This window comes from Erpetoichthys calabaricus, chromosome 3 (assembly GCF_900747795.2).
Source record: "Erpetoichthys calabaricus chromosome 3, fErpCal1.3, whole genome shotgun sequence".
NCBI classification, from domain to species: Eukaryota; Metazoa; Chordata; class Cladistia; order Polypteriformes; family Polypteridae; genus Erpetoichthys; species Erpetoichthys calabaricus.
Window position 1 is genome coordinate 308585101 of NC_041396.2, and position 27916 is coordinate 308613016.

At 42.5% G+C, this 27916-nt stretch overlaps 1 protein-coding gene across 1 annotated transcript; it reads right to left on the reverse strand.

The window, feature by feature from the left end:
- Positions 1-303: 303 nt before the first annotated feature.
- LOC114644447 (tripartite motif-containing protein 16-like) lies at positions 304-27916 on the reverse strand. Its single transcript, XM_051924792.1, has 9 exons — positions 27749-27916; positions 25331-25387; positions 23201-23782; positions 21408-21503; positions 9486-9719; positions 3863-4022; positions 3346-3411; positions 2130-2376; positions 304-313 (listed from the first exon to the last, which is right to left on the reverse strand). The coding sequence occupies exons 1-9, from the start codon at positions 27914-27916 to the stop codon at positions 304-306; spliced, it is 1620 nt and encodes a 539-aa protein (XP_051780752.1).

The following is a 27916-nucleotide window of genomic DNA, read 5'->3' on the forward strand; positions in this document are numbered from 1 at the left end:
CGTGGAGAGAGAGGGGTCAGGCTGAAGTGGACACATGTGGGCACACGCGGGCACATGCTAGAGAGCCAACAGTTGGACTCATGATGGAGATCACCATTTATCTGCCTAATAATCGATTTCACTGCTGGACTCTTAGGGGAAAATATTCACGGAATATCAACATATTACTTGTTACACACCTCATATTTTTCAAAATGAAAAAAGATATTTTTACTTTGACAATTTTAAAAATAAATGGATCATCAATAAGGAGTCATAATATCTTCAGAAGTCAAGTCAATCAGCTTTATTGTCATGCCATCCTTACACCACACTGCAAACAAAAAGTAAAGCACATTTCAACCATCTCACTATACTTAATTATTAACAAAACTTTACTTAAGATAAAAGTTCTTTTAGCATAAAACTCACTGGCTTTAAAGGTTGTGTCAATAATAATATTTTTTTTAGATCTGACCAAATCCTTAACACTTGAGTTTTTCCAGGTGTGTAATATTGAAAGTGGCCACTAGTGGGAGCAGCTTACTAACAAAAGAATCAGCTGATCTCACAGCCCTGAAAGCCATGTGACTGACTATGTGATCTCTTCAGCCTTTTGGGTTCTCATTAAATTGATAAAGGAATTGATGTTTTTTTATTTTTATGGTTTTAATATATTTTTACAATCCACTGTATTCATTTTCTCCACCTTTACTTCTGAGATTAAGCACGTGTTATATGGAGTGTGTCCACTAGACGGTGTCGCTGTACTGCAGTAGAAGCCCTCAGTCTCTCCTGTTAAGTTGCTGCCCGTCTGCCTGACTGGTTGTTCCTCCATTTCTGGTTTCATGTTTGTGTTCTCCTGATTTCATTGAATGCTTTCTGCTTTGAGGTTTTAGATTTCTGTTTAGTGCCTCAATGTGACTGGAACAGGCAAATCAGAAATGTTCTTTCTTTCTGGTGTATATTCAAAAGGGTTTGTTGTTTCTTATAGTATAAATTTTATTTTTTTAATGAGCTTCTGTAAAAAGCTGCATTCCCCCGTGGGGACAAATATAATCTATCTATCTATCTATCTATCTATCTATCTATCTATCTATCTATCTATCTATCTATCTATGGATGTCAGTGTTTCCAGGGTACCAGTAGAGACAAATCTGGGGACAAGGAGGAGGAGGTGCAGTTTAATATTTTAATAATGGCATTAAGTGACACAGTAAGACACCAAACTATCAGTATGGCTGTCATCTGACTGACCGGTGAGTCTTCCTATTCAGACATTCATATGGAATTCATTCAGAAATGATGGACCCCCTGAGAAGGACATAAAATGTCTAGCGAGAGGGCCACACTCCAGTCACATTTGTTACTTTGTGCTCCTACATATACACAGTCACTACTCAAGAGCTCTTGATACTGTAAGAGATCTTGATTCAGTAGTGCTGCTCCAGCAGGATCACATGCCTGTCCTGCTCAAGAGGTGACATTCAATGACACTCAAGATGTCACAGCAGTTGTTGGGGTGTCACCCTAAAGGACATGTAGCTGTCAGTCAACAGTGACCAGTGCTGGTCAGACTGGTATTTGTAGGTCTGTGGTCCCCTCACTATAACACACACACACACACACACACACACACACACACACACCTGATTGGCTACTCAAACCCAATAATAATAAGAGACCCTGATGGCCGCACTCACCCTGCATTCTCATCCTCAAATTCAGTCACAGAGGTGCTGCCCCCCCCCCCCCCACTCCCCATCCTGTAAAATTCATTTTGACCCCAAAATACAAACACAAAGAGGACCTGCGCTTGTGGGGACATCAAGTGACCGGTGGAAGGTCCTGGTCAGTGGTCACATGTTGTCATATGGCAGATTGTTACACTGGATAAACCATTAAGGGAAAACCCTGGATAGAGGGGCTCAGTGAAGGTGGTGCTGAACCTGTGCAGGAGGGTCATTGTGTGTGAGACGCTATAAAATGACAGAGAGCCAGCAGGCCAGTTCAGATACACGCCTATTCTGGAGCTGCGGGGGGCGCTGATTTCAATGTTCCCGTCAGTGTGATACTCAATGTGATGACGTAGAAAATAATGGAAACACCAGGACTTGTCATTGTAACCAAGCCTGCACTCCCAGTCGCACCCTTTCCTGCGTAGTCCTTTATATGCGACTCCAATGTCTATCCAGAGTCCATTGCACTCCACCTCCCAGTAACAACGAGCCCCAGTCAGACCTTCTCTGCACAGAACTTGGGGACTCCAGTCAAATCTGTCAGGATGATCAGGATAGTCAGTTATTGTCCAATCATCATGTGTCACCTTCTTGTTCCCTTCAGACAGATGGAGCTCTCTGTGTGCCGTGTTGATGTCCAGTGTGAGTGGACAGAAGTCTGAAAGGAGAGAAAACAAAACGAGTGAGGAAATCTGAGTGTGTCACATGACTGGGGGTGGGGCCCAACACAGACGATTAACAAGAACCAATCAGGAGCTGCGCTGACTTGAGTGCCATCAACAGTAAAGAGCTCCTCTGATTGGATAGAACATGTGGGCATTTAAAATTCAATTCTGGAATTATGATAAACACCACCGAGGTCACCACCGAGGTCAGAGTTCTAATGGACTGTCCACAGTGACCGCTGGCTTTGTTAAATGACACTTTTTATTGTCACAGTCCACCTCTTTAATTTAAAATCAATCCCGTCACACTTCATCACTAAATTGATTTTCCCTTTCCTCACAATGACTCCACTGATCTTCGTTCTTCTCCTTCCATTCCCAGTGTCCTACTAAACATTAAGAGGTCAGCCTGCATGTGAGGGCTACACAGAATATGAAAATCAAAATAAGAATAAACTGCCCGAGATTGAAATGTTTCTACTGAATTGTCATAAAACTCCTGACTGCCAACTCAGTGATTTACTGAGTTGAGTGCTGAGAAATGATTATCATCATTAAAATTATAATAAAAGAGAATGAGCCAATAAGAGACACACACAGAAAGGAGAGAATGGAAAACAGGAAAGTAAAGAAGCCGTTTGTGTGCGACTGGCGGACCTGGCGTAGTTGGCAAGATTTCATTTGAAGGTGATGTGTTTGGACTTCCTGGGAGTTCACTCGACACTTGAAGACATTCACACCACACAGACAGCTTTGGTGCTTCTCTGTCCTGATGGTCTCTAACCCATAATGCCCCAGTCTCAGGTCCCCGGCACTCACTCAGTCCTATCAGTCACTCTCAACACTCGCACGTCACTTTCTGCTGGTCACACTTTCATGTCAGAAGCTTGTCCTGAGACATTAAAAGAGAAATGATTTCTGTCCTTGGGATCGATTCAGTCAAAGCACAAACTCACACTCACATTGTAAAAACTCGTCTCTGCTCCGAGGTTCAGGAGGCTGTAGGGTGAAAACTGAAGCTTCACGACCTGAAAATAAAAAGAGAAGAGAAGAATGGAAACTGTGAAGATGTCTTCATGTAATGTCAGGTCAATTCTTAGTGCAGTTCATATAAAACACAAAAGGACAAACAAAGTTGCTTTGTAATTGTAATAAAAGAAGTGATGTGTTTGAAAAGACACGTGAATACAAATAAGCACAATCGACCAACAGAAAAACAGCTGCTATGACATCTGCAAATGGCCAATCACGAAGAGATAAAGAAATAAATGTTTGTAAAAGCAAGTGTGACCTCACTCAGCTAGTCAGTGTCAAAGGCGCTATAAAACATATCAAACATCTTTAAGAGCAAAGGCTGACACCGCAGACACGTTAAAGAGCAGGCCTTCTTCATGTGCCTCATCTCTCAGATTCCTCTTATCGTCCGTTTGTCCTTCTATTTGACTTTAACAGCGGACACAACATAACCAGATGATGTACCTGATGGAGTCCATGTCACGATGTCCCACTGGCTGATCTTCTCCAGACTCTTCTTCACACAGGACAGCTTCTTTTTCAGGACCTCAGATGAGAAGTTCTCAGTGACAGTGAAGCTGAGTGAGTCTCCCTCTGCAGGAAGGACACCGTGAGACTGGAAAGTCTGGAAACATGGAGAAATCAAAGAAATGTTTGTTAGAAGAAGCTCTTCTGATGTAAGGGATCTGTGTGGTGGACAGCCAGCCTGGTTAAATGGGCAATGATGTCTCGTTAATGTATTGCTTATTTATGAGAGTGAACTTCAGTGTAGTTTCACGTAACTTATTATCATCCTTGACTTTCAATAATCCTGTAATGGCTGAGAGGCGAGTCATCAGACTGTAAATGAGGGCACTGAGGGCGCAGCGGGCAGACGGGTACAGAATTGACTAAGCACCACAAGACATTATGGTGTGAGGAGCTTAAGACGAATTGGGGCTCATTCACACTTCAGTGATTGTTTAGCAAGCTTTTAATGGCTTTCTGCACGCGCTGGCCAAGCATTTTGTTGGGGTTTTTGGGGGCTTTTCAGGTGTTTCTCCAATGTGTTTCAGGTATTTGTCCAGGGTCTTTAGAGCGTATTTTGCAGATATGAATGACATCATTTACTGTACATTTTGTAGGCTGTGTTTCAAGAATGTCTTCTATAACTTTAGTGCTTTTAATCCTGGTGATCACAGCCCTGCAGAGCAGAGTCATCAGCGTTGTGATTGCACATATTGACTTCACCCTGTTCTGCTGCTAAAGATGTCAATCAGGACGATTCTGACTCTCTATGAAGCATGCAGCATCCTGAGAAATTCCACAATTACATGAGAGTATCAATGAAGCGCTTAAGTACATGATGTGTGACCAAAAAAACAAAACTTAAAACATTGCGTTATTTCAGTAAGACGATGAAAAGAAGAAGCCTGCTGCTATGAGTGTAACATCACCCAGTCGTCTAGTAACTGCTAGTGACAAGCACAGCGTAACCACCTCAGAAGAACTGAACAGATGTTATCCTCGTATATTTAATCCTACATGGGCTGAGGGGTACATTTCAGCTGCCCAGTTTAGGGTCACTCGGTGGACGACAAGAAGTGAATATGATGGACGGTGTGGCAGTCATTCTCAGGGCTCAGTCGCCAGCCAAGCAGAAAAGAGTGCGCTGTGTGCAGTTCACAACCAGAAACCTGTTTGTAAAAATCTGCTCCGTTTGAATCCAGCTATCAATCCAGTTATTTCATTCAGATATTTTATAACAGAGTGGTTGATATGTCGGCACAGTGGCCAGTGTTCAGCCAGGGGATGGAATAATGGCGTGGATATTATGTACTGCACAAAGGACTTGACACATTTTCTTAATTGAAAAGTATTACTGACACATTCCCAGCATTAAAACAGGTAATAATACACCGTTACACGCACTCATTAATATCGATCAATACTCAACAACACGAGCAGAGATCCTGCAAACCCCTCACAGATGAAATGGCCGTTCTGCGCTACCACTCTGCCTGTATGTGAACACATCCGTACTTCTAGCTTTACATTTAGTTTGAATCTGTTTAAAGTTCTACTTTTGCCGAGTTCTTCTCACTTGATCTCGAGGTACGTGTGAACTTGAGCTCTCTGTCAATCGGTGCCACGTGTTTTACTTTTAATGAGTTGCTTCACTCCTGGCTCGTCCAGGTAGAGGCAGTGACTTCCTGCACAAACACTTCCAAAACTCGCCTCTGTGTCCTTTTATGAGCGGCACCATTGCTTTCAATGTTTGGCTGAAAACAATAGAAAACTGCTGCATGCCGGAGTTCTGTCATTGAAAACAATGGCAGGTAACTTTTCTAGCACCTTAGGAGTGTTCAGGTGAAGTGCAGCAATGACAGAAAACACGTAACTGTGAATGTAAAGATAAAATTGGGGATTGGGGTCAGTGCTGGAGCTGCTGCTTTGATAGATGTGTGGTGATGTTAATTAAATTAAAAGTAATGACTTACCAAGGTACAAAGAAATCCATTCAATTTAATTATACAACGGTAGGTCTACAGCTAGAAGGTGATGAGAGAGACTTGGGCGTCCTTTTAAACTGATCACCATCTTTAACCAGACAAAGTGGAGAAGGCTACTGAGAAGGTGGGTGACATGGTGTCCATGATGTATGCACTACAGTATATGCACTACACGGCCAAAAGAACATGGACTCCCTCCCACACATGACACCCATATGTGTTTGCTGAAGATCTCATTTCAAACCCTTGGACATTAACATGGAGTTGCCAGCCCATCTTTGCTGTCTTAACATCCACTGGATTTTGCAACATGTCTGCTGCGTTTTGCTTCAACTCACTCACAACTGCATTACGGAGGTCGGCCCTGATGCTGGCTGATAATGCAGGGCTCACATTCACCATTCCTGTCAATCCCAAAAGTGTTCAGTAGATTTGAGGTCAGGGCCTTGTGCAGGTCAGTCAAGTTGTTCCATACCATTTCTCTGTTGACCTTCACCAGACTGTTACCAGGTGGTATTCTCCTGGCATACGCCAAACCCCGATTCACCAAGCAGACCACCAGATCTTCAGTGAAGAATAATTCAAAACTCCAGAGACTGAGTTGCCACTGATCCAGACTCCAATGGCGGTGGGCTTTACACCACTCCAGCTGGTCCTTGGTATTGCTCACTGTTTAATGAAGCTCCAGAGAAACAGCCTCCATGCTGATGTTGATTCTAAAGGCCGTCTGGAATTCAGTATTGGCTGCTGCAACCAAAGATGGATGATATTTATGTGCTTCAACATTTGGTGCTCACGGATCTGGTGTGTTCTACCACTTTCCACCTGAGCTGTTGTTGTTGCTCATAGATGTTTCTTCTTCACACTTATAGCACTTATACAGTGAGGAGATAAGTATTTGAACACCCTGCAATTTTGAAAGTTCTCCCACTTAGAAATCATGGAGGGGTCTGACATTCACATTGTAGGTGCATTCCCACTGTGAGAGACAGAATGTAAAAAAAAATTCTGGAAATCCCATTGTATGATTTGTACAGAATTTATTTGTATTGCACTGCTGCACATAAGTATTTGAACACCTGGCAATCAGCAAGAATTCTGGCTCTCAAAGACCTGTTACTCTGCCTTTAAGAAGTCCACCTCTATTCCACTTAGTAATCTTAATTAGTAGCACCTGTCTGAGCTCTTTAAAGACACCTGTCCACCCCACAGTCAGTCAGACTCCAACTACTACCATGGGCAAGACCACAGAGCTGTCAAAAGACACCAAAGACAAAATTGTGGACCTCCACAAGGCTGGAAAGGGCTACGGGGCAATTGCCAAGCAGCTTGGTGAAAATAGATGAACTGTTGGAGCAATTGTCAGAAAATGGAAGAGGCTAAAGATGACTGTCAGTCTCCCTCGGACTGGGGCTCCATGCAAGATCTCACCTCGTGGGGTAGCACAGATGACAAGAAAGGTGAGGAATCAGCCCAGAACTATACGGGAGGAGCTGGTCAATGACATGAAGAGAGCTGGGACCACAGTTTCAAAGGTCACTGTCGGTAGAACTCTATGCTGTCATGGTTTCAAATCACGCATTGCACGGTAGGTTCCCCTGCTCAAGTCATCACATGTCCAGGCCCGTCTGAAGTTTGCCAATGACCATCTGGATGATCCAGAGGAGGCATGGGAGAAAGTCTTGTGGTCAGATGAGACCAAAATAGAATTTTTTGGTCTAAACTTCACTTGCCGTGTTTGGAGGAAAAAGAAGGAGGAGTTGCATCCCAAGAACACCATCCCTACTGTGAAGCATGGGGGTGGAAACATCATGCTTTGGGGGTGCTTTTCTGCGAAGGGGACAGGACGACTGCACTATATTAAGGAGAGGACGAATGGGGCCATGTATTGTGAGATTTTGAGCAACAACCTCCTTCCTTCAGTCACAGCACTGAAGATGGGTCGTGGCTGGGTCTTCCAACATGACAATGACCCGAAGCACACAGCCAGGATAACCAAGGAGTGGCTCCGTAAGAAGCATATCAAGGTTCTGGAGTGGCCTAGCCAGTCTCCAGACCTAAATCCAATCGAAAATCTTTGGAGGGAGCTGAAACTCCGTATTGCTCAGCACCAGCCCCGGAACCTGACAGGTCTAGAGGAGATCTGTGTGGAGGAGTGGGCCAAAATCCTTGTTGCAGTGTGTGCAAACCTGGTCAAGAACTACGGGAAACGTTTGACCTCAGTAATTGCAAACAAAGGCTTCTGTACCAAATATTAACACTGATTTTCTCAGGTGTTCAAATACTTATGTGCAGCAGTGCAATACAAATAAATTCTGTACAAATCATACAATGGGATTTCCTGAATTTTTTTTTTACATTCTGTCTCTCACAGTGGGAATGAACCTACAATGGGAATTTCAGACCCCTCCATGATTTCTAAGTGGGAGAACTTGCAAAATCGTAGGGTGTTCAAATACTTATGTTCCTCATTGTATTTAGCCAAGGAAGAAATTTAACAAACCAACTTGTTGGAAATGTGGCATCCTATGACTGTGCTATTCTGAAAGTCACAAACGCTTCAGTTCAAGTGCACCCCGTTACACGGCCAGATTCCAGGGCTGTGTGGACCTCTTAGCAATGTGTTGGCTGACATAACTCAGCTCACTAATTAGAAGGGCAGTCCACATACCTTGGACCATGTAGTGTATCAGGAGCATTAAGTCCAGATCCAGAAGTGTGTGTGCAGTGTCACACACGTGCGATTGGGAGACAGCTAAAGGGCCTGAATAATACAAATTATACACCAGACCAGGGGACTGCGAGGTGCACTGACTGTCTCTCTCAATCCCTTGCAGACCATCCATGGGAAATCACACACAGTTGTAGCGCCACTGATGACGTCACTTCCGGTCACGGAGCCTCCAATGACGTCACTTACATGCTCCTCTAATAAACCACCATCCTTAATACCATGCCTTCAGTTGTTTTGGACAAGTATCTCTGAACATCTCTTTTCAATTTAAGCCATTTTTGCAGCTGAGGAACAATATACGAGTGGCTGCCCCAAACCTTTTTGATGACTTTTTGTCGTTCTTGTGACAGCAGGTTTGTCTCCATATTCAATTAATGACATAAAAGTAGAAAACAGAGTGGAGAGAAGAGTAACGAGCCTGGACTGTGGGGTCTGAGTTGTGAGAAAATGCTGAAGGACTTGAATCTTACCAGTTTAAGGGCAGAGACTTGAGGATGTGACCTGACAGTAGTGTTTAAAGATATGAAGGTAGTTGGTGTCAGGTGTCACCTTTTATTAGAGGTTGTATTTAAAAAGAAGTAGTTAGGCATACATTTCATTCAAATGTAGTTCTCCACACCAAGAAATGTACAGACAATGGACAAATTATCCTCTGGTGCAGGTGGAAGCAGCAACTCAAACACTTTTGTAAACAGGCGTATTAGAAATATTAGGTGAATATGAAAAGATGATCTGCACTGGGCTGAATGGTCCACTCTTGTCATGTTATACAAACTCCTCAGGTCTTTTGAATTTCTCTCTAAATGTTCTCAGGCCCCACACACCCCAATCTGATCAGATACCCAATGAAGTGTCACCTCACCTGTAGGAAGCAGTTGTTGTCCTTGGTCTCTGACAGCTCCCTCAACTCAACATCTTTCCTCTTCAGCTCCTCGATCTCCTTCTCCAGTTCCTCCCTGACTCCTTCAATCTTCTCCATTTCTGTCTTTTCTTGTTCTCTGATCTTCTCAATCAATTTCTTCTGGGTTTTTCCAATACTGCAAATCAGATCAGTGAAGCTCTTCTCATGTTTCTCCAATTCATTTTCCACAGAGATCTGGTTGGAAGGAAAAAAGACACAGAATTAAGTTACCTAATAAGAATTACCAGTCACAAGGCACTTCTGTTGGTACTTAGATGTTGTAAAGAATGATTTAGATGGGCTGGTATCACCTCTGGGTGGATGATGGTCCTTTACTTAAACAGAAAACTAGAATAATGGAAGGGCACTAAGAGATTGTCTCCCAGGGAAAAATGTTCTCTCAGTTTGCCAGGTGGCAGCATCCCACTGCCAGTGCTCCCCTTTGGGCACTCCTAGGGCTGAATGGGATAAGTAGTCTGAACAGGCAGCCATGTTGAAGTCTGTTGGAGCTGCTAGAGTGAGGTTTTGGGTGAAAACTCCACTGTGCTTTGAGTCCTTTGTCTGACCCAGAAGTGCTCCTGGAGTACACCTGTCACCTGCTGGGAATACTCGAGAGTTCAGCTTTAAAAAGAGCCTCTCCTGCTGTGCTGGGTACGCTGGAGCTGAGAGTGAAGTAGGACAACACTCAGCTGGAGCAGAGCAGGAGAGCAGAAGAAGAACAAGTCCGGGAATTGTAAGGAAAAGCTTGTTTGTTGGGCGGTAGTTGTGTAGAAGTAAAGGAGACCTTATGGACCAGACAGTGGTGTGTAGTAGTTGTGTTCTGCTATTGGGTTTCATTGTGCTTTTTTTAGTGATTTCTTAGTCAGTTGTCTCCTGACATCTTTTTCCACACTTCAGTAAGATATTCTTCATTCCTTGCACCCTGGACATTATTTCTTTCGTATGTTACACTTGTTTCACAAATGTCCTTTAAGGTGACCCCATCACCTCCTCACTTAAACCATAATTCAAACTGCAGTTCCAAACGGGTGTTCTATTTACTGCTGTGCCCCTGTCCATTACTTTAGGTGGGATCCTCACACACCACAGTTCCTGAACACAAATGTAGTATTAGAAGATGCTCTACAGAACACTTCAGGCATTTTATAAAAGTCCAAGACACCATTACAGATTTAAAATGTACGGTGCTAGAGATTACCAAACCAGCTCACCATGCAGTGACATCGATAGTCTTCTCTAACATAAAGAGGCCAACTGGATCTTTAAGATCAACACGGTTCAGCCAACAGCTTTAAATGAACTGAACGGACTTTCATGTTTCCTTATCTCTTTTAGAACGGTTGTCGACATTTGCCAACATGCAGACCCGAGGACTGATGTCATCAAAACTCAACATTCAGGGGTAGAGGGTGATAATCAGCTGTAAACATCAACAAAACTCACCATTACGTTATAGGTGGACTCTCTTTGCTAGGAGGAACGTTAGACTCATTGACTTGACGTGTAATCTGTGTGTGTATGAGTATTGAAGAGGAAATCAGACTCTGATTTTGATACGAGGGATCAGGAGATCGAGCAGGAGAGTGAGGTACTAACATCAGCTAATCGCCCAAGAGCTCGTTTGAGCAGCTGATGCACCTCTGGCAAGGCTCCTCTGGGAGGAATACCCACACATCCATCTGTGGGAGGCAAGCTGGCTACCGGACTTCACAAGACGGCACGGCTTACTAGTGGACACAACCAATTACCAGCCGCTGGACTACTTCAGGCTGTTCTTTCCTGAAGCTGTCTTTTAACGAGACAAAGAGGTGCGCCGGTCAATTTTTTGATTCCCCTGCTGAGCTTGCACCGTATTCTCATTTTTCAAGGTGGAAGCTCACAACAAAAGACGCGATGAAGGGCTATGTGGCATTGGAAACAGAGACAGGACTGGACTGGCACTCTTAATTTTTGGGAGCGCTGGTCCAAATGTGCTCTGTCCCCTGTTGACTTTGGACAGTTGTGTTGAGTGACAGGTATATGCTTCTGCAGTTTTATTCATTTCTGTGACAACTAGAAGCAAATCCTGTGAGGTGAGTCAGGGCATAACTCCATGTATAAAGTTCAGCCTCTTCTAGACCTGTAGACATGTAAACAACATTATCAGCCTGGCTGTGGATGATAAAATACAAGGGTTCCAATCTCTCTCTCTCATTCTTCCTAGGGCATGAAGCGGAAGCGGAAGCAGAAGCAGACAATGGCCGACAGTGAGATGAATCTCGTTGCAGTCGTAGTAGAGGAACTCCAGGCACTCGACGAACAGATTCAGAAACTCCTGTCCAGACGAAGATACAGTACCTTAGAGATCTGAAGGCTCGGATGCTGGATGAACCGTCCTCGCCATCTGTAATCGGCGTAACATCAACTCCACGTTGTGCCGCTCAAGTGAACTTCACCCCCGCGCCTCGTAGGAGCGACACCGGTGATGACCTCAGCGTATTTCAGCTATGCAGGCGGGGGTTCAAGGCCAGAACACCTCTATTGGTACAGGCAAGCATCTTAACTCAGAACTGGTTCGACCCTCTCCGCGTCCCCAGTTCGCCTTCAGCCCCTGGTGATGTAATAGTGGTAGGTGATTCTATTGTTAGAACCCTCAATATCGCATGCCCTAATGGAAAATCTTTTGTTTCTTGTTTTCCCGGTGCTCGTGTCCGAGATGTGATGAGACGTGCGCCGGCAATCTATGAGAAACACAAGAACAGGGCAGTTGGAGCAATTGTTTTGCATGCCGGCGTAAACGATATAAGGCACCAACAATCGTAAATCCTCAAGGCTGACTTCACAGCATTAATTAAAGACACGAAGGAGAGGACCCCATCGGCATAGATCTTCATTTCGGGTCCACTGCCTCTCGTCAGATGATCAAACGAGTACTACAGTCGTCTGCTAGGATTAAACAACTGGCTGCAGGGTTTCTGCAAGAATCAAGACATCGGGTTCATCAATAACTAGGACCTCTTTTGGGAAAGACCGCGTTTTTTCAAGCATGATGGCCTGCATCCGAACAGTTTCAGCGCCAGGGTCCTCTCCGAAAACATATCTAAGGTAATTCGTTTATCTTGACTATCTATCTCTACTCTTAACCCCTTCTGAAATGCTACTGCTGTGTTAGGACATGATAATTGTTTAATAAAATCTTCCATAAAAGTGCAGAACATAAATACTGTAATTACCAATCTCAATGCACGTAGAAAATCTATGCAATATGGCATAAACACCAATAATTTAATTAAAATTACTAATTTAGATGAACAATGTATTAAAACTATAAAAACAGATTATAGATTAAACAAAAAATACACACAGAGCGGCGCTAATAAAAATAACTTAGTTCCTGTTCCAAATATCAATAAAGCACATAGTATTCATCTCTGCCCCTCCGAAACATTAAATATGGCTCTATTAAATGTTAGAGCTTTAACTAACAAGACGTTTTTGATCAATGATCTTATTAGTGATAAAAAAATAGATTTTATCGCACTAAATGAAATGTGGCTTAGCTCAGATGGCGCAGCTGTTTTAATCGAATCTGCACCTCCGGATTACAGTTTTACTCGTGCAGATCGCCAAGGAAAGAGAGGTGGAGGGCTAGCAAACATTTACTCAAACCGGTTAAAATGTAAAGATGTCAGTTTTGGTAAATTCAAGTCCTTTGAGTATCTCGCCGTTGTTATCCATGGAGATTCTTATGTTCTAGTATTATCCGTGTATAGACCTCCTAAATTCAACGTGTCTTTCTTTGAGGAATTCTCTGACTTGATGTCAATCTTAATTACGAACTATGACACACTCTTAATAGTCGGCGACTTTAATTTTCATATAGATAATCAGCGTGACCAAAAAGTAAAAGAATTTATGAACCTCCTGGACTCTTGATTTGAGACAGCTCGTTAATAAGCATACATATAAAGCAGGTCATATGTTAGACTTAGTGATTACTAAAGGACTAAAAGTTGATATAAAGCAGGTCATTGATATTGGTCTATCAGACTATTTTCTTCTACTTTTTAATATACAAATAATGATAGAAAACACTCATGAGAAGCATATTGTTAAAAAACGCTTCTTTGACTCATCAGCAGCTTTAAAACTTACAAACATTCTAAGCGATCAGACCGTTTATAGTGCCAACTATAATAGTGAGGATAATGTAAATAGTAAGGTGGAAAGATTTAATACTAAAGTGAGGGCTGCTGTTGACATAGTTGTACCTGAAAAGACAGTTAAAAAATCTTCTAGCATTGTTATACCATGGAAGACCCAAAGAGTGTTTGATTTAAAGAGAGCATGCCGTAGAGCTGAGCGTAAATGGAGGAAAACTAAACTAACTATTGACTATGAAATATTAAAAGTTAAAATAACAGAATACAATAAACACAGTCCGTCTTGAGAGGCGCTGCTATTTCTCTAAGATTATAAATAACAATGCTAGTAATCCCAGAATCTTATTTTTGACGATTGATCGTCTGTTAAACCCAAGTAACTCAAAGGAATGCCTCCTAAGTACTTCCAGTAAAACATGTGAGGCTATCGTTGTATTTTGCAATCAAAAAATTAATGCTATTAGAAAAAACATAGTATATCTCCCGAACACTAAGGATCCTCCTAAACCCCAGTACTCCATTATAAACAAATTAAGCTCTTTCACTAGAATAGATTTACCTGATTTACATAAAATAATTTCTCAAATGAAACCCTCCACCTGCGTCCTTGACCCAATACCAACAAATTTTTTCAAAGAAGTATCGGGTGTGCTTATTGATAATGTTCTTGACATAGTAAATTCGTCATTAGATACGGGGGTCTTCCCAGACTGTCTTAAGACTGCTGTAGTTAAACCCCTACTTAAGAAAAATAATCTCGACCCCTCTACTCTTGAAAATTATAGACCCATCTCTAACCTGCCTTTCTTAAATAAAATTATAGAGAAGACAGTCATTATGCAATTAAATGAGCACCTCAATAAACATGCTATTCTTGATAAATTTCAGTCAGGTTTTAGAACAAATCACAGCACAGAAACTGCACTCGTTAAAGTAGTAAATGATTTGCAGGTAAATGCAGACAGAGGCCATTTATCTGTTCTCATCCTCTTAGATCTGAGTGCCGCATTTGACACCATTGATCATAATATTCTTAAGAATCGCCTTAGTCAATGGGTGGGCCTCTCTGGCAGCGTCTTAAATTGGTCTGAATCCTACCTGGCAGGGAGAAAATTCTTTGTTAGTTGTGGTAATTACAACTCAAAGACACATGATATCCTATATGGTGTTCCACAAGGCTCTATCCTGGGTCCGCTGCTCTTCTCCATCTAGATGCTTCCATTAGGTCAGATTATCTCAGGGCACAACGTGAGCTACCACACCTATGCTGATGACAAACAGCTGTATTTATCAATTGCACCTGATGACCCCGATTCTCTTGATTCACTAACACAATGTCTGACTTGTATTTCTGAATTGATGAATAGTAACTTTCTCAAATTAAATAAAGAGAAAACTGAAATCTTAGTGATTGGCAATAATGGATACAATGAGGCTATTAGAAATAAACTGGAAGCATTAGGATTAAAAGTCAAAACGGAGGTAAAAAACTTAGGGGTAACTGTTGACTGTAATCTAAATTTTAAATCACATATTAATCAGATCACTAGGACAGCATTTTTTCACTTAAGAAACATAGCAAAAGTTAGACCTCTTATATCACTGAAAGATGCAGAGAAATTACTTCACGCGTTTGTTTTCAGTCGACTAGATTACTGTAACGCACTCCTCTCAGGACTACCCAAAAAAGACATCAATCATTTGCAACGAGTACAGAATGCAGCTGCTAGAATCCTAACTAGGAAAAGAAAATCCGAGCACATCTCTCCAGTTTTGATGTCACTACACTGGTTACCTGTGTCATTCAGGATTGACTTTAAAATTCTGCTTATGGTTTATAAAGCCTTAAATAATCTCGCCCCAGTTTATATATCGGAATGTCTGACACCTTATATTCCAAATCGCAACCTCAGATCCTCAACTGAGTGTCTCCTTAGAATTCCAAGAGCAAAACTTGACAGAAGTGGTGAGGCGGGCGGCCTTCTGCTGTTATGCACCTAAAATCTGGAATAGCCTGCCAGTAGGAATTCGCCAGGCTAATACAGTGGAGCACTTACAAAAACTGCTGAAAACACATTACTGTAACATGGCCTTCTCATAACTTCACTGTAATTTAAATCCTGATACTCTGTATATCCAATTCATTATAATAACTATCCATGGTAGCTCTAAAATCTGTACTAACCCCTACTCTCTCTTCTGTTTCCTTTTCTGGTGTCCTTTTGCTGGTGGCTTGCGCCACCACCATCTACTCAAAGCACCATGATGTTCCAACAATGATGGATGGATTAAAAGCCAGAAGTCTGTATGACCATCAGCATCAAGTGACTCCGTGATAACCCTAACTACAAAGAGTTCTATTTCATTTATGTTAGGTAGAATGCCCAGAGGGGACTTGGTGGTCTCGTTGCCTGGAACCCTGCAGATTTTATTTTTTTCTCCAGCTTTCTGGAGTTTTTTTTGTTTTTTCTGTCCACCCTGGCCATCAGACCTTACTCCTTTTTATGTTAACTAATGTTGTCTTATTTTAATTTCTTATTTTGTTTTTTATTTTTCTTTTCTTCATTATGTAAAGCACTTTGAGCTATTTTTTGTATGAAAATGTGCTATATAAATAAATGTTGTTGTTGTTGTTGTTGTTGTTTTGTCCGTCAGTATATGCTGGACAAACCCACAAATAATGGAATAAAAGATTTTGTGTTGGCAGAAGCAAGCACTGGCTTCAGTCCGAAAATCATGACATGCAGAAGAAAATGCATCTTATCAAAAACTGACCCTCCATTGACAAGTCACAGTGTACAGGAGCTACTAGACGGTTATGGACACATGTAGTGCAAAAGGACAGTTTCTACTTGTCTCCAGAATTGTTCATGAGATTACAGAGCAAGGAAACTGGAGGATGTGGCACAGTGAGGGTGAAAAGGAGAAATATGGCTGCAGAACTGAAGCCAGGCAGGCTGAAAATGAAACAAGGTGACAATCCAGTTTTTATGCAGGCAGAAAACGTGGTGGTAGTGGCGTGGCACAACGTCAAACGAGTTGTCTCACTATAGTTCACATATTAGAACTTTAGAACAATCTAGATGACAACAGGCCATTCTGCCCAAAAAAGCTCGCCAGTCCTATCCACTTAATCCTTCTAAAAACACATCAAGTCGAGTTTTGAAAGTCCTAAAGTCTTACTGTCTACCACACTACCTGGTCTCTTATTCCAAGTACCTGTCATTCTTTGTGTAAAGAAAATCTTCCTAATGTTTGTGTGAAATTTACCCTTCACAAGTTTCAAATTGAGTCCCTGTGTTTTTGATGAACTCATTTTAAAGTCACAGTCTTGATCTACTGGACCAATTCCCTTCATAATTTTAAGCACTTCAATCAGGTCACCTCTTAATCTTCATTTACTTAAACTGTAAAGGCTCAGCTCTTTTAATCTTTCCTCCTAACTCATCCCCTGTAGCCCTCAATCAGCCTCGTCGCTCTTCTCTGGACCTTCTCTAGTGCTGTTATGTCCTTTTTGTAGCATGGAGACCAAAACTGCACCCAGGACTCCAGATGAGGCCTCACCAGTGTGTTATAAAGCTTGAGCAGAACCTCCTGGGACTTGAACTTCACATATCAAGGCGCTATGTAACTGACATTCTGTGAGCCTTCTTAATGACTTCTGAATACTGTCTGGAAGTTGATAGCTTAGAGTCCACTGTGACTCCTAAATCCTTCTCATAAGGTGGACTCTCAACTTTCAGACCCCCATTGTGTATTCACACCTCACATTTCTACTTCCTATGTGTAATTCTTTACATTTACTGACATTAAAATTCATCTGCCACAAATCTGCCCAAGCCTGTCTGCTGTCCAAGTCCTTCTGTGATAACGGATTCCAAATTATCTGCTAATCCAGCTATCTTGGTATCATCTGCTGACTTAACCAGCTTGTTCCTTATATTCCTATCGAAATCATTTCTGTATATTAAAAATAGCAGCGGCCCCATCACTGACCCCTGCTGGTCACCAGTCTTAACACTGGGAGGTTAGCCACTTCCTCACTTGTTAAGTTTAGAGCCTCTGCTATTTTACAGTCTGTATGTTTTAATTCCCTTTTACTATTCCTGATGCACTTCACTGTCTCCTTGACTCTTCTTTTACTACTAAAATACTGAAAGAATCTCTTAGGGTCGTCTGTTGCCTTATCTTCTGTATTCTTCTGCTGTCTTTTAGCCTCCCTGATATCCTTCTTTCTGGTTGCCCTCATGTTCTCATATGCTCTACGATTCACTTTGGAGTTATTAGTCTTGTATGTCTTATGCAGCTGTTTATTACTTTGCAGCTTCTTTTTTAACTCTTCACTAACCTACTGTGGAGTTTTCTTTCATTTCCTATTAATTCCAAATTTAGGTATGTACCTGTCCTGCATTACACATATAACATTTTTAAACCTCTTCCACTGCTCCTCGGCTGTCTCCACACTTAAATGCTTATCCCAGTCCATCTTCCTTAGTCTTTGCTGCATCTTCTCGAAATTTACAAACCTCTGAGAACTGTATTATATATATATATATATATATATGGTCACGTGACCCTGGTGGTCCAATCAGCTCTACTCCCTCAATTCTGTTTTGATTATACAGAATACTAAATCCAGACAAGCTTCACCGCACGTTGGTGCTTTAACATGCCATGTTAGAAACACTCACTGATTTCTATTAAAAACTCCTGTTCTTGTGCTCCGCCATTTACAAGGTTCTCATGTGTGAGAAAGTGATTCATGAACGGGGAAGCCAGAAGGCAGGAAGCTGGACAAGCCAGTTGCAATAGAGGAGCACAATTGAAAACATGGCAGGAGTTGATTCACTTGATCAGATTCAGGCACAAGTCCATCAAATGGTACCACGCTGTGTATCATCACGTGTGTGAGGTGGCACTGACCAATGGATATATGCTGTTCAAGCAGGCAGGCGGTGACAACACCATGACTACAGCTGATTCTTAAGAATGTGGTCGACGCCTTGCTGGCAGAGTACATCGCAGTGCCTACTGCAAAGAGAGGAAGAACATCACAAAGCGGGCATTGGATGTGGCAACAGACAACTGAAACAGAGGCACCAGGGCAAGACATATTGGCAGCAGTGAATGTGTGGCAATGCCCGCAGTTCTCTGCTTTGAACGATGTCATACTTTGCAGGACTACACCATGTGACAGGTCTGTGATTTGTATGTGACGTCACATAGAAAAGAGACTCATACAACATAAAACACAGTGGCATTTGGAATATTTTTTGTTCATTGATGTGTGAGACCATTGCATTGTGTGCTTTTAGAAAACGGAGTTTTTAGTAAAAATATTCAGCCCTGGGAGAAAAGAAAAGAAAAGAAGAAAAAATCCGCCTAAAAGAGTTGAATTGACGCTCCTATTATTGTTCACTTCTGATGACTTTGCTCAACTACACTCTCAATATCTATCTTTATATTTGTATTCTATTGGTTATTTGACATATTTATTAAATCTGATTGCTATGTTGTGTCCCATTTGTAATACCCGATGACATTTGTTACTATCACATTTTAGTTCCCATCTTTTCTTTTTCATTCTTGTCAGAGGGTGGCTCCATGATGGCTGTCCATTTCAGGTTCAAGAGCTCAGGTCTTGGAGGGGACCGAGTGTAATGGAGAAACTGGTTTATTGTAGGCAGACAGTACCAGTAGAAGTGCTAGTTCTTCATATTATAAAGGCTGAAGGATTGATTCATACCGTGTATTACATAATAAGCGCACACGACTGGCACCAGAACACCTCAGAGAAGATATCAGCAGAATAAGGAAGGCGTTAAAGTACAGAGACAGTTTGCTAGTTAATTCTGTTACATCACACTCAAGCAGGTGAGGTTTGTTCTAGCAGAGCAGCAAACAGGTAAGAGTTCATTTAAGAAGGGAGGACATTAAATCAGGCCACGTGTGAGCAGAAGACAGAATTAGACAGAAAGCCGTCAAGTGACCAGAAGGAAAGCAGGAGTTATGGAAAAGATCAAGACACACACAGCAGGCAGCTACCACTAGTGCATGAGAAGCAACAGGTAGAAACGTGAAATTATTTTGAACAGTATGGGCAAACACAGGGGACAGTAACAACTATCGCAGTTTGTTTAAACTTACAAATAAATTCATATTTTTAAAATGAGTCAAACAGTCACCGAATCAGATTTATAAAATGAGGCCAAATCCTACCTGATGTTAGACTTTTTGGAGTCTTACATCTGTGGAAGATGCTAACTAGTCCAGCACCGCCAGCTCTGGGTCATTGAACTTGAGGAGGAGGTAATTAGACTGTGTTGGACTAGAGGACTGAACTTACCCAGAAGTCCTTTGGTAAGATAGTGTGCGGTCGTAAAGTGATGTGGAGGGAGTCCAGGAAGATACAAACAGAGTGGTCATGGTGTGAATTTAGCACACAGTAACAGATACATACTGTCCAGGTGAATCAAGCCCAGAGTTGGAGGTGTCCAGCTGTTTTCAGCTCATTTCAGGACTGGACAGACACTCTGGAAACTCTGAGGTGGTAGATAGGAGTGAGAAGTCTCAACTTACAAATCCACTCCAGTGCACAAAGAAAGAAAAGTAGTGAGAACTGCAACTAATTCACCAGGGAAACCGAGGTGCAGGTCTGAGTCCGCACTCATATAGCATTATGATATACTGGTGCACAGGTACAAGTCCTACCGGGATGGGTAATAAAGTCTTTTTTGTTAGGGTCATTGTCATTGTCCAGGATGGAACAAATGACATACAAAAGGGCAGACTGTCAATTTAAAGAGTTTACTGTTAAATTGAGGAGTAGAACTGACATGGTGGCAGTCTCAGATGTTTTATCTGTGCCATGCACCAGTCCAGGTAAGACTGAAGAGATTAGGACATTTAGTGCATGTCTGACATTTTGGTGCAGAACAAAGGGGTCTGCATGAGTTACATTGGAGCCAGAGGGGCATTAATGTAAGCTTAACATTCATTATATTTAAATGAATGCAATCAATTGTTAAAGAAACGATTCAGAAATAAATGTAAAGAACGGGAGTGTTAGTGAGCAGTTGGCATGGGGTTAGACTGGGAGTTTCATGTTTTACTAAGATGCAGGAATTCTATGAAGAATCAGCAACAGCAGACAATCCCAAAGACATAAACCATTGTGGTGGTCAGTCTGTCCTGATGGCTTTCCTCCGCTCATTTGTTGTTCCTCGACTGTCACCTCTGCTCACTTCATTAGTGTCTTCATTCGACTGTTGACTGACATGGTGTGTTCTGCTCATTTTGTCTGAACTGATGATACACCCCAGTGGTCTGAATGTAATTTGTAAGACTTAAAAAATGTGTTAAGAACAGCAATCTCAACAATAAAAACTTCAATCACTCAGCCAGTGGAACACCTCAAGCTATGGAGTCAAACAAAGTTGTGACCGAAAAATGAACAAGAAAGGCCAAAAAGAAACATTGTGCCCACTGATCTCCTTCAGAACATCAATGCCAGGCTACAGTTTGAATAAAATTGTGAATAAAAACCCAAAGGATATTGGGGTCATACCATCTGAATCATAAATGAATTAACCATGGAGGACAGTGACATGCCATGAAGGGCACAATGAAACGTCTTCTGTCTAAACTCATTTCCCTGTCCCTACACATCCATTGCCAGCTCTTCTGTTTTCAGTTTATTTCTATTGTCTTTGATATGAAGTGTTATCGTAATTCCACTCACCTTCATCTGCTCCTCTGCCTTCTTTGTCTCCTTCAGGGTCTTCTCTCTCTCCTCAAGTCTCCTCCTGATTTCACTCCATGTCACCTCCAGCTCTTTCTGTTTGGACACACAAGAGGACACGTTTGGTCTTATCAGAATTCACTTTCACGTTCCATCTGAAGATGAATGTACTGAGCTCAGATAAACCTGACAATAAATCAAATGAGTAACAAGTGGAAACATAAAAAAGTAAAATACATTAAACCTGAAGCTCAGAGAAAATGAACAACTTTTAAAATTGAATTCAAGAAACAAGAAGACAACTGAAAGTTAATTAACTCAAATTTCAGTGATGAGGAAACAAATGGCTACATGGTGGGCTGCTTTAGGTCATGAAAGAGGACCACATTCAGCCTCGATTACCAGCGATGGACAAAGTGACGCTCAGAAAGCACTGAGGACTAAACAGGCAACTGAGACACTCAATAAAGATGAGCAGGACCTGCAAGACAAGCTGGCGGGGGGCTACAGCCAAAGGTGCAAATCAGCCAATGGTATACAAGATGGTCATGAAGGGAACACAGAGGGATAAGAGAGCCTGCTGGAGATGAGGAGGAGGAGGAGAGCTCAGTGAAGCTGAAGGACATTTCATAAACCACTCTACAGCGGTGGACCCTGTGTGTCCGTGTGCTACAACGGGGTACAATGACACACACGTGTGCTCCACTGACGGGTCATGGGTGTTGTCGTCTTGTTTCAGAGGTGGATGTCCAATTTGGACAAGTGGATGGGCTGCTGATCAGAGTGTTGATGGATCCACGTTTCATTATCTTTGACTGAACAAGTGGTAATAGTATTGGCAGGTAGGCAGCGGTGCAAGAACAGTGTGAAGAGCGAGGAGCTAAGATTAGGGGCAGAACAGTCAAGGTGGTCTTAACAGAAGGGCCGTCTGTGCCACATGCTAGTCCAAGTTAGACTGAGGAGTTTAGAAAGTTTAACATGAAGCTCAAATCTGTGTAGTCATAAAAATGCTGAATGAGCAGGAGATGAAAAGAGGAGCATACAAGACGACAACGGCAAATAAAAAATTATAAATCAGAAGTGCTGGAGAAACTAAATCAAATAAAAAAGACAATAAAGATAAAGAGTTAATACCAAAACATCAGAAATATATTTACATCCTAAATCGATTTGGAGATCGTTCCTCCCCCAAACTATGCGACTCTTCAATTCCACCCGGGGGGTAAACGTTAACATTATTCAAAGTTATTGTCTGTTTTTATTTTTATTACTCTTTAATTTAATATTGTTTTTTATCAGTATGCTGCTGCTGGAGTATGGGAATTTCTATTTGGGATTATCTATCTATCTATCTATCTATCTATCTATCTATCTATCTATCTATCTATCTATCTATCTATCTATCTATCTATCTATCTATCTATCTATCTATCTATCTATCTATCTATCTATCTATCTATCTATCTATCTATCTATCTATCTCGTGTCTTTCATTCTCTCTCTCTCTATGAAGGTGTCAGCCACATCCACAGTTATAATATGGAAAGCTCCAATTTGTCATCACACACACATTTCTCTCAACTCTGAACTTCCAAAGTGTTCTGGGTAAATAAAGACTCTAATGATGAACGCCACCATTAGACACATCCATTTTCACCAGGATAGACTCCAGCTCTCTACCATCATAGACATTTTTTCTCCTCAAATGGATGCCCAGATGTCTTTATTGAATTTTAGAAATCCTTTAACTCTTCAGATTTAATTTTTTTCATTAAATACTAAACCCCACTCACCTGTTTTTCTGCTTTTTCCATCTCCAGCTCGATCTTTTTGTGGCCTTCATGTTCAGTCAATGCACACATCATGCAGATATACGTCTCCTCATTTTTACAAAATATTTCCAGCCTCTTCTGATGTTTCACACAGAGCTCCACCTTCAGATTTCCATCTGGATCAGTCAGCTTGTGGTCCTTCCAGGCTGCTATTTCAAAGTGGGGCTGCAGGTGAGTCGGACAGTAGGAGGCCATGCAGGTGAGACAGGACTTCACCGCTTTGAACTTCATCCCAGTACAGGCGTCACACTGCACGTCTCCAGGGCCGGCATAATTCTGAGATGGATGAGGACTGAGTCTCGGCTTCTTTATTTTCTTGACGAGTTCATTCAGCACGGTGTTTCTTTGAAGTTCAGGCCTCATGGTGAAGGTCCTTCTGCACTCAGGACAGCTGCACTCATGGCTTTGATCCCAGTAGTCATTGAGGCACTTCAGACAGAAACTGTGACCACAGAGGATTGAGACGGGGTCACTCAGGGTCTCCTGACAGATAAAGCAGGTGATCTCATTCTGTAATCCAAACAGCTCGGCTTCGGACATCGTCTGTCAGAGGAGAGACAGGCACAGACAGAGAGTCGGTCAGACAAATGAGGAGATTTAAAGAGAACCCTGAGAGCGAAAAGAGAGGACATCTGAAGAGACAAACGTTAGGAACAGAGCTGGACGTCTGGTAATGTGACTCCGTTGTATCAGATGTGTATTGTGGCCAGCACCAGATGGTCCTCAGAAGACAGAGACAGCACCTCTCTGTGGTGAGAGGGGGTCCGTGACGGTGCATGTGGGGAGTGTGAGCTCCGCAGTGAGGTGGTGTTGGTGCAGGATGTTGGTTGGGAGGCGAGCGGATTGCTCGTTATTGTCAGCTCAGCTGTTCTCCATTGACATTCTGCAGGCCATTGGAGAAAAGGCACCTGGACAGATAGCTGAAGAGGGTCTCTGCCATCTGAGAAGGGCTGATGGGGGGAACTGGCTAGACGGGTGGACAGAGATGTGCTGGACATGAAGAAATGGAGCAGAAGCCGATACCTGCATGGATTTAGCCTGGGCTTTTGAACTTGTCTCTCAGTGTTTTTACTGTCCACAAGCTCTGCATTGTATTGTGGATTATTTATTTATTGTGGTGCACTGCACGTCTGCTCTTTGGGGTCAGAGAACAGGGACAGAGAAGCAGCAGCATGCCGGGTGAGACTGTGGAGTGACACTGAGCACACTTGCCTTACACGTTTTGATTCTTGTCCATGTATTTCATTTTTACTTTAATGAAGTTAATAAGAACAGTTCTGTTCTAAATGCAGCAGCGTTAAGGGTAATAATGTCTGAAATTCCTTTTCACCTTTACTCCTTTAAACTTTCTCTAGTGGGTAACACTTGAAAACCTGGCTATTAAGTTTCTAAAGCCTACTAGGAAGTCGTCAGGTACTGAGGTGTCCGGCGTATAAAAGCGTCTGCTCAGTCTGATTCCAAGTGAAATCTGCCATGTGGGAATATTCGACTCCACACACTCCACACCGCTTACCACTGGTGCTCCTGACGTGGGGGCTCCGCCATCACTGCAGACCCCAATTTCTGGTCAGTACTCCAGCGTCCATATCCATACGTAGAGGTCATACATCTACAGCTGTTTGGGGGTCAATGCCCACCAGTTTCTCTTCTACAGTCAGGGCTCTGGCTAAGTGGCCCAGGATATTCACAATTCGTCCTAAACCTTTCTTTATTTTATACTCTTTTGTTCTCTAAGTATTTCGTTTTCTTGTTTTATGTATTTTGTTTCTAATTTTTACCCATCCTGCCTTATTGCCTCACTCCAGAACTCCCATTCTCATCTTTTATTCTCTTATTTACAGTAAAATGTGGTGTCTTAGGAACAGAGGAAAGTGAATTAGAAAAAGAGAAATAAGAGAGTGAGTGAACTAGAGGAAGAAAAGACTGGAAAACAACAAGAGCACAGAACCAAAGAATAAAGGAGAAAGATGAATGAAAGTGGGCCAGCACTTGTGTGACCCCCTTATACACACACACGGTCACACCAGCAGGGGACATGAGGTGTCAAAGATACTCGTGCGGATGTTCAAATCAATAAGATCACAAACTCACGCGTACAAACTTCTCACCACTCAGAAGACTGCAGGGTGAAAACTGAAGCTTCAGTACCTGAATAGAAAGAGAAAATGGCCACAGTTAAGAAGGCCTTTGCTACCTCAGCTCCATTCACTGTCCACTCATTTACAAAACTGTGTGCTCCAAATGTGACACAAAGTGACATGCGGCTCCTCAAATATAAAGCCGACTGCTGAACCACCACTCAATGTCCACTTTACACACTCAGCCTTTATGGTGGACTTACCGGCTCTCACTTTATTTCTTGGCTGATCCTCCTCACCACAGAGAGTCTTCAGGTCCTCTTAGTCAGAGAAGTCGGACATGAAGAGCTCAGCTGGAGAGCCCAACAAGACTGAGCAGATCAGAATGTGCTGAGCGTCTTTAAAGGCTTTAGTCATCGTGTGCCTGGGGGTCTCTTTGTGTCAGTGTGTCCAAGCACAACTTCTAGCAGAGTTGGACGTTCAAGAGCCTTCAGTCCTACATGATGAGATGAGCTGCAGGGTTACAGTGGAGGACATTGCCACTTCTGTCACAGGGCCTGCTTTATTATGGGAGGCAAAAATGGAGATGAAAATTAAAATTACAAAATGAAAATGCAATCTCTGTTTCACAATTTCATTTTCACAGACAGCACAAAAATGCTGTAAAAATTAGAAATAAACTGAGATAACAGCATTTGAAATTTCACTTTCAGAAATGAAGCTGCAAAAATGAAAAGTGAAATGCAAATGAGCACTGGCGCCACCTGCTGCTCACTGAGTTTTCATTTTCCACTTTGAATTTTCATTTTTAAATTCTCAACATGCAAATATATTTTAATTAGTTCAGGTGAATGGGCGGGGCTAAGACTTGAACATGTGACAGAAGCATAAAGGTATTGGCTGATCAGAGCCCTCAAAGTAAAGAAGACATATCTGCTTCATGGAATAAAGGCCAAAGAAGTAGCGCACCTCATCAAAGGTTCTGGAAGGACAACGACTGTAAGAGTTTGGTGTCCGGTAAGGAAGAGTCTTTTTTACATCAGTCATCTTTCTTGAGGTGGCTGAAACTCAAACCTTCCTACAAGCTCTCCCCCACGTACAGCTGCGCTTAAGGAGAGGAAGGGGCTAGTCAGTTATTTGGTTTAACAACCAAACTGTGGACCAGCAGAACAAGTATACCACATTAAATTAAAAGTTGTGAAAGGACAGAGAAGCCAAACCCTACTTTGGACAATCTCGTTCCTATTTTGCTCGGTACAAATCTAATGCCCAAACAACAACAAATCCTTGAAGCAGCCATCTTGTCTGTCCCAGAAAAGATAAATTAGCAGCCCGGAAGAACGTCCATGATTATGCATGATATCATCAATGAACCAGGGGTTATGGCCTGAGAACACACACATCAACACCCGGAGGCAAAATCAATGCAAGTGGAACTTGAGATCAGGTGAATATTACATCTCAGTGTCATAGAGCAAACTTCTAGCTCCTGGTCTAGCCCCACCATTCTGGTCATGACAACAGGGTCCTGGCAAATTGTTTTAGTGAAATCCACAAAGGAGAAGAATGCATTTAGTACCCCTAGAGGACATCTACAGAATTGTGCTCTCCTATTTGGATTACATGGGGCACAAACGACCTTCCAGTATCTGGTGGATAGAGTGCTATGACCCCACAATACCTATAGCGCTGCCGGTTTTGATGACGTGGTCTTTTATTCTGGCAGCAGGAAGGAATACATGCAGCAGGTACGTGCTGTGCTCCTGGCACTGAGCGGAGACGGGCTCTGGATCAACCTGAGAAAATCTTACTTTGGGATGACCAAGGCTAAATAATTGAACTACTTATTGGGCAGGAGTACTGTATGACAATGTGCCAACGTTGATGTCATCATGAAATGGCTCTGTCTGAAAACCAAGCAGCAGGTCCAAGCCTCCTTAGGCTTAGCAGGGCACTAACGCTGGTTTGTCCCGTGTTTCAGGGCGGGTGGCGCCCTTGACAGATCTTACAAAGATTGACTTGAACAGACCCTTGCGTCAATACCTGTGTTAGTAAGTCCTGATTTCTCCCTGCCTTTCACCATACAGGTAGTATTACTTTGCTGAGCCAAAGCATCGATGGTGTTGAACACACAATCATGTTTCAGAGCCGGAAAGTACTGGATTGGAAAACCAGGTGGGCGGCAGTGGAGAGAGAGGCCTTGGTGCTTAAGTGGGCTATTAACCAGCTGATGTACTTCCTCCTGAACCATGAGTTCACTCTTTTGACTGACCATGCGCCCCTCCAGCGGATGGCGCTTCATAAAGAGTCAAATCCACGTGTCACCAGGGTTCTTGGACCTTCAGCATTATAGGTCCTCCATCATCAGGGATGTCTCCATGCAAACCTCCCATGCTCTTTCCTGTATTCATGACCTCATGGTTCAGGCTACCTGACCAGATGGGTCTGGTCTGGGGGGTCCTATCATGCACTTGTGTTTGGGGGACAGCTTAAGGACTCTAGTGATGGCAGTACCTTGCTGCTCCAGGGGATGCTGCTGTGTAATGATGTCTCTTCTCCTTCTCTCGTTGCAGACCAGAGAGACTGATGGCAGTACCAT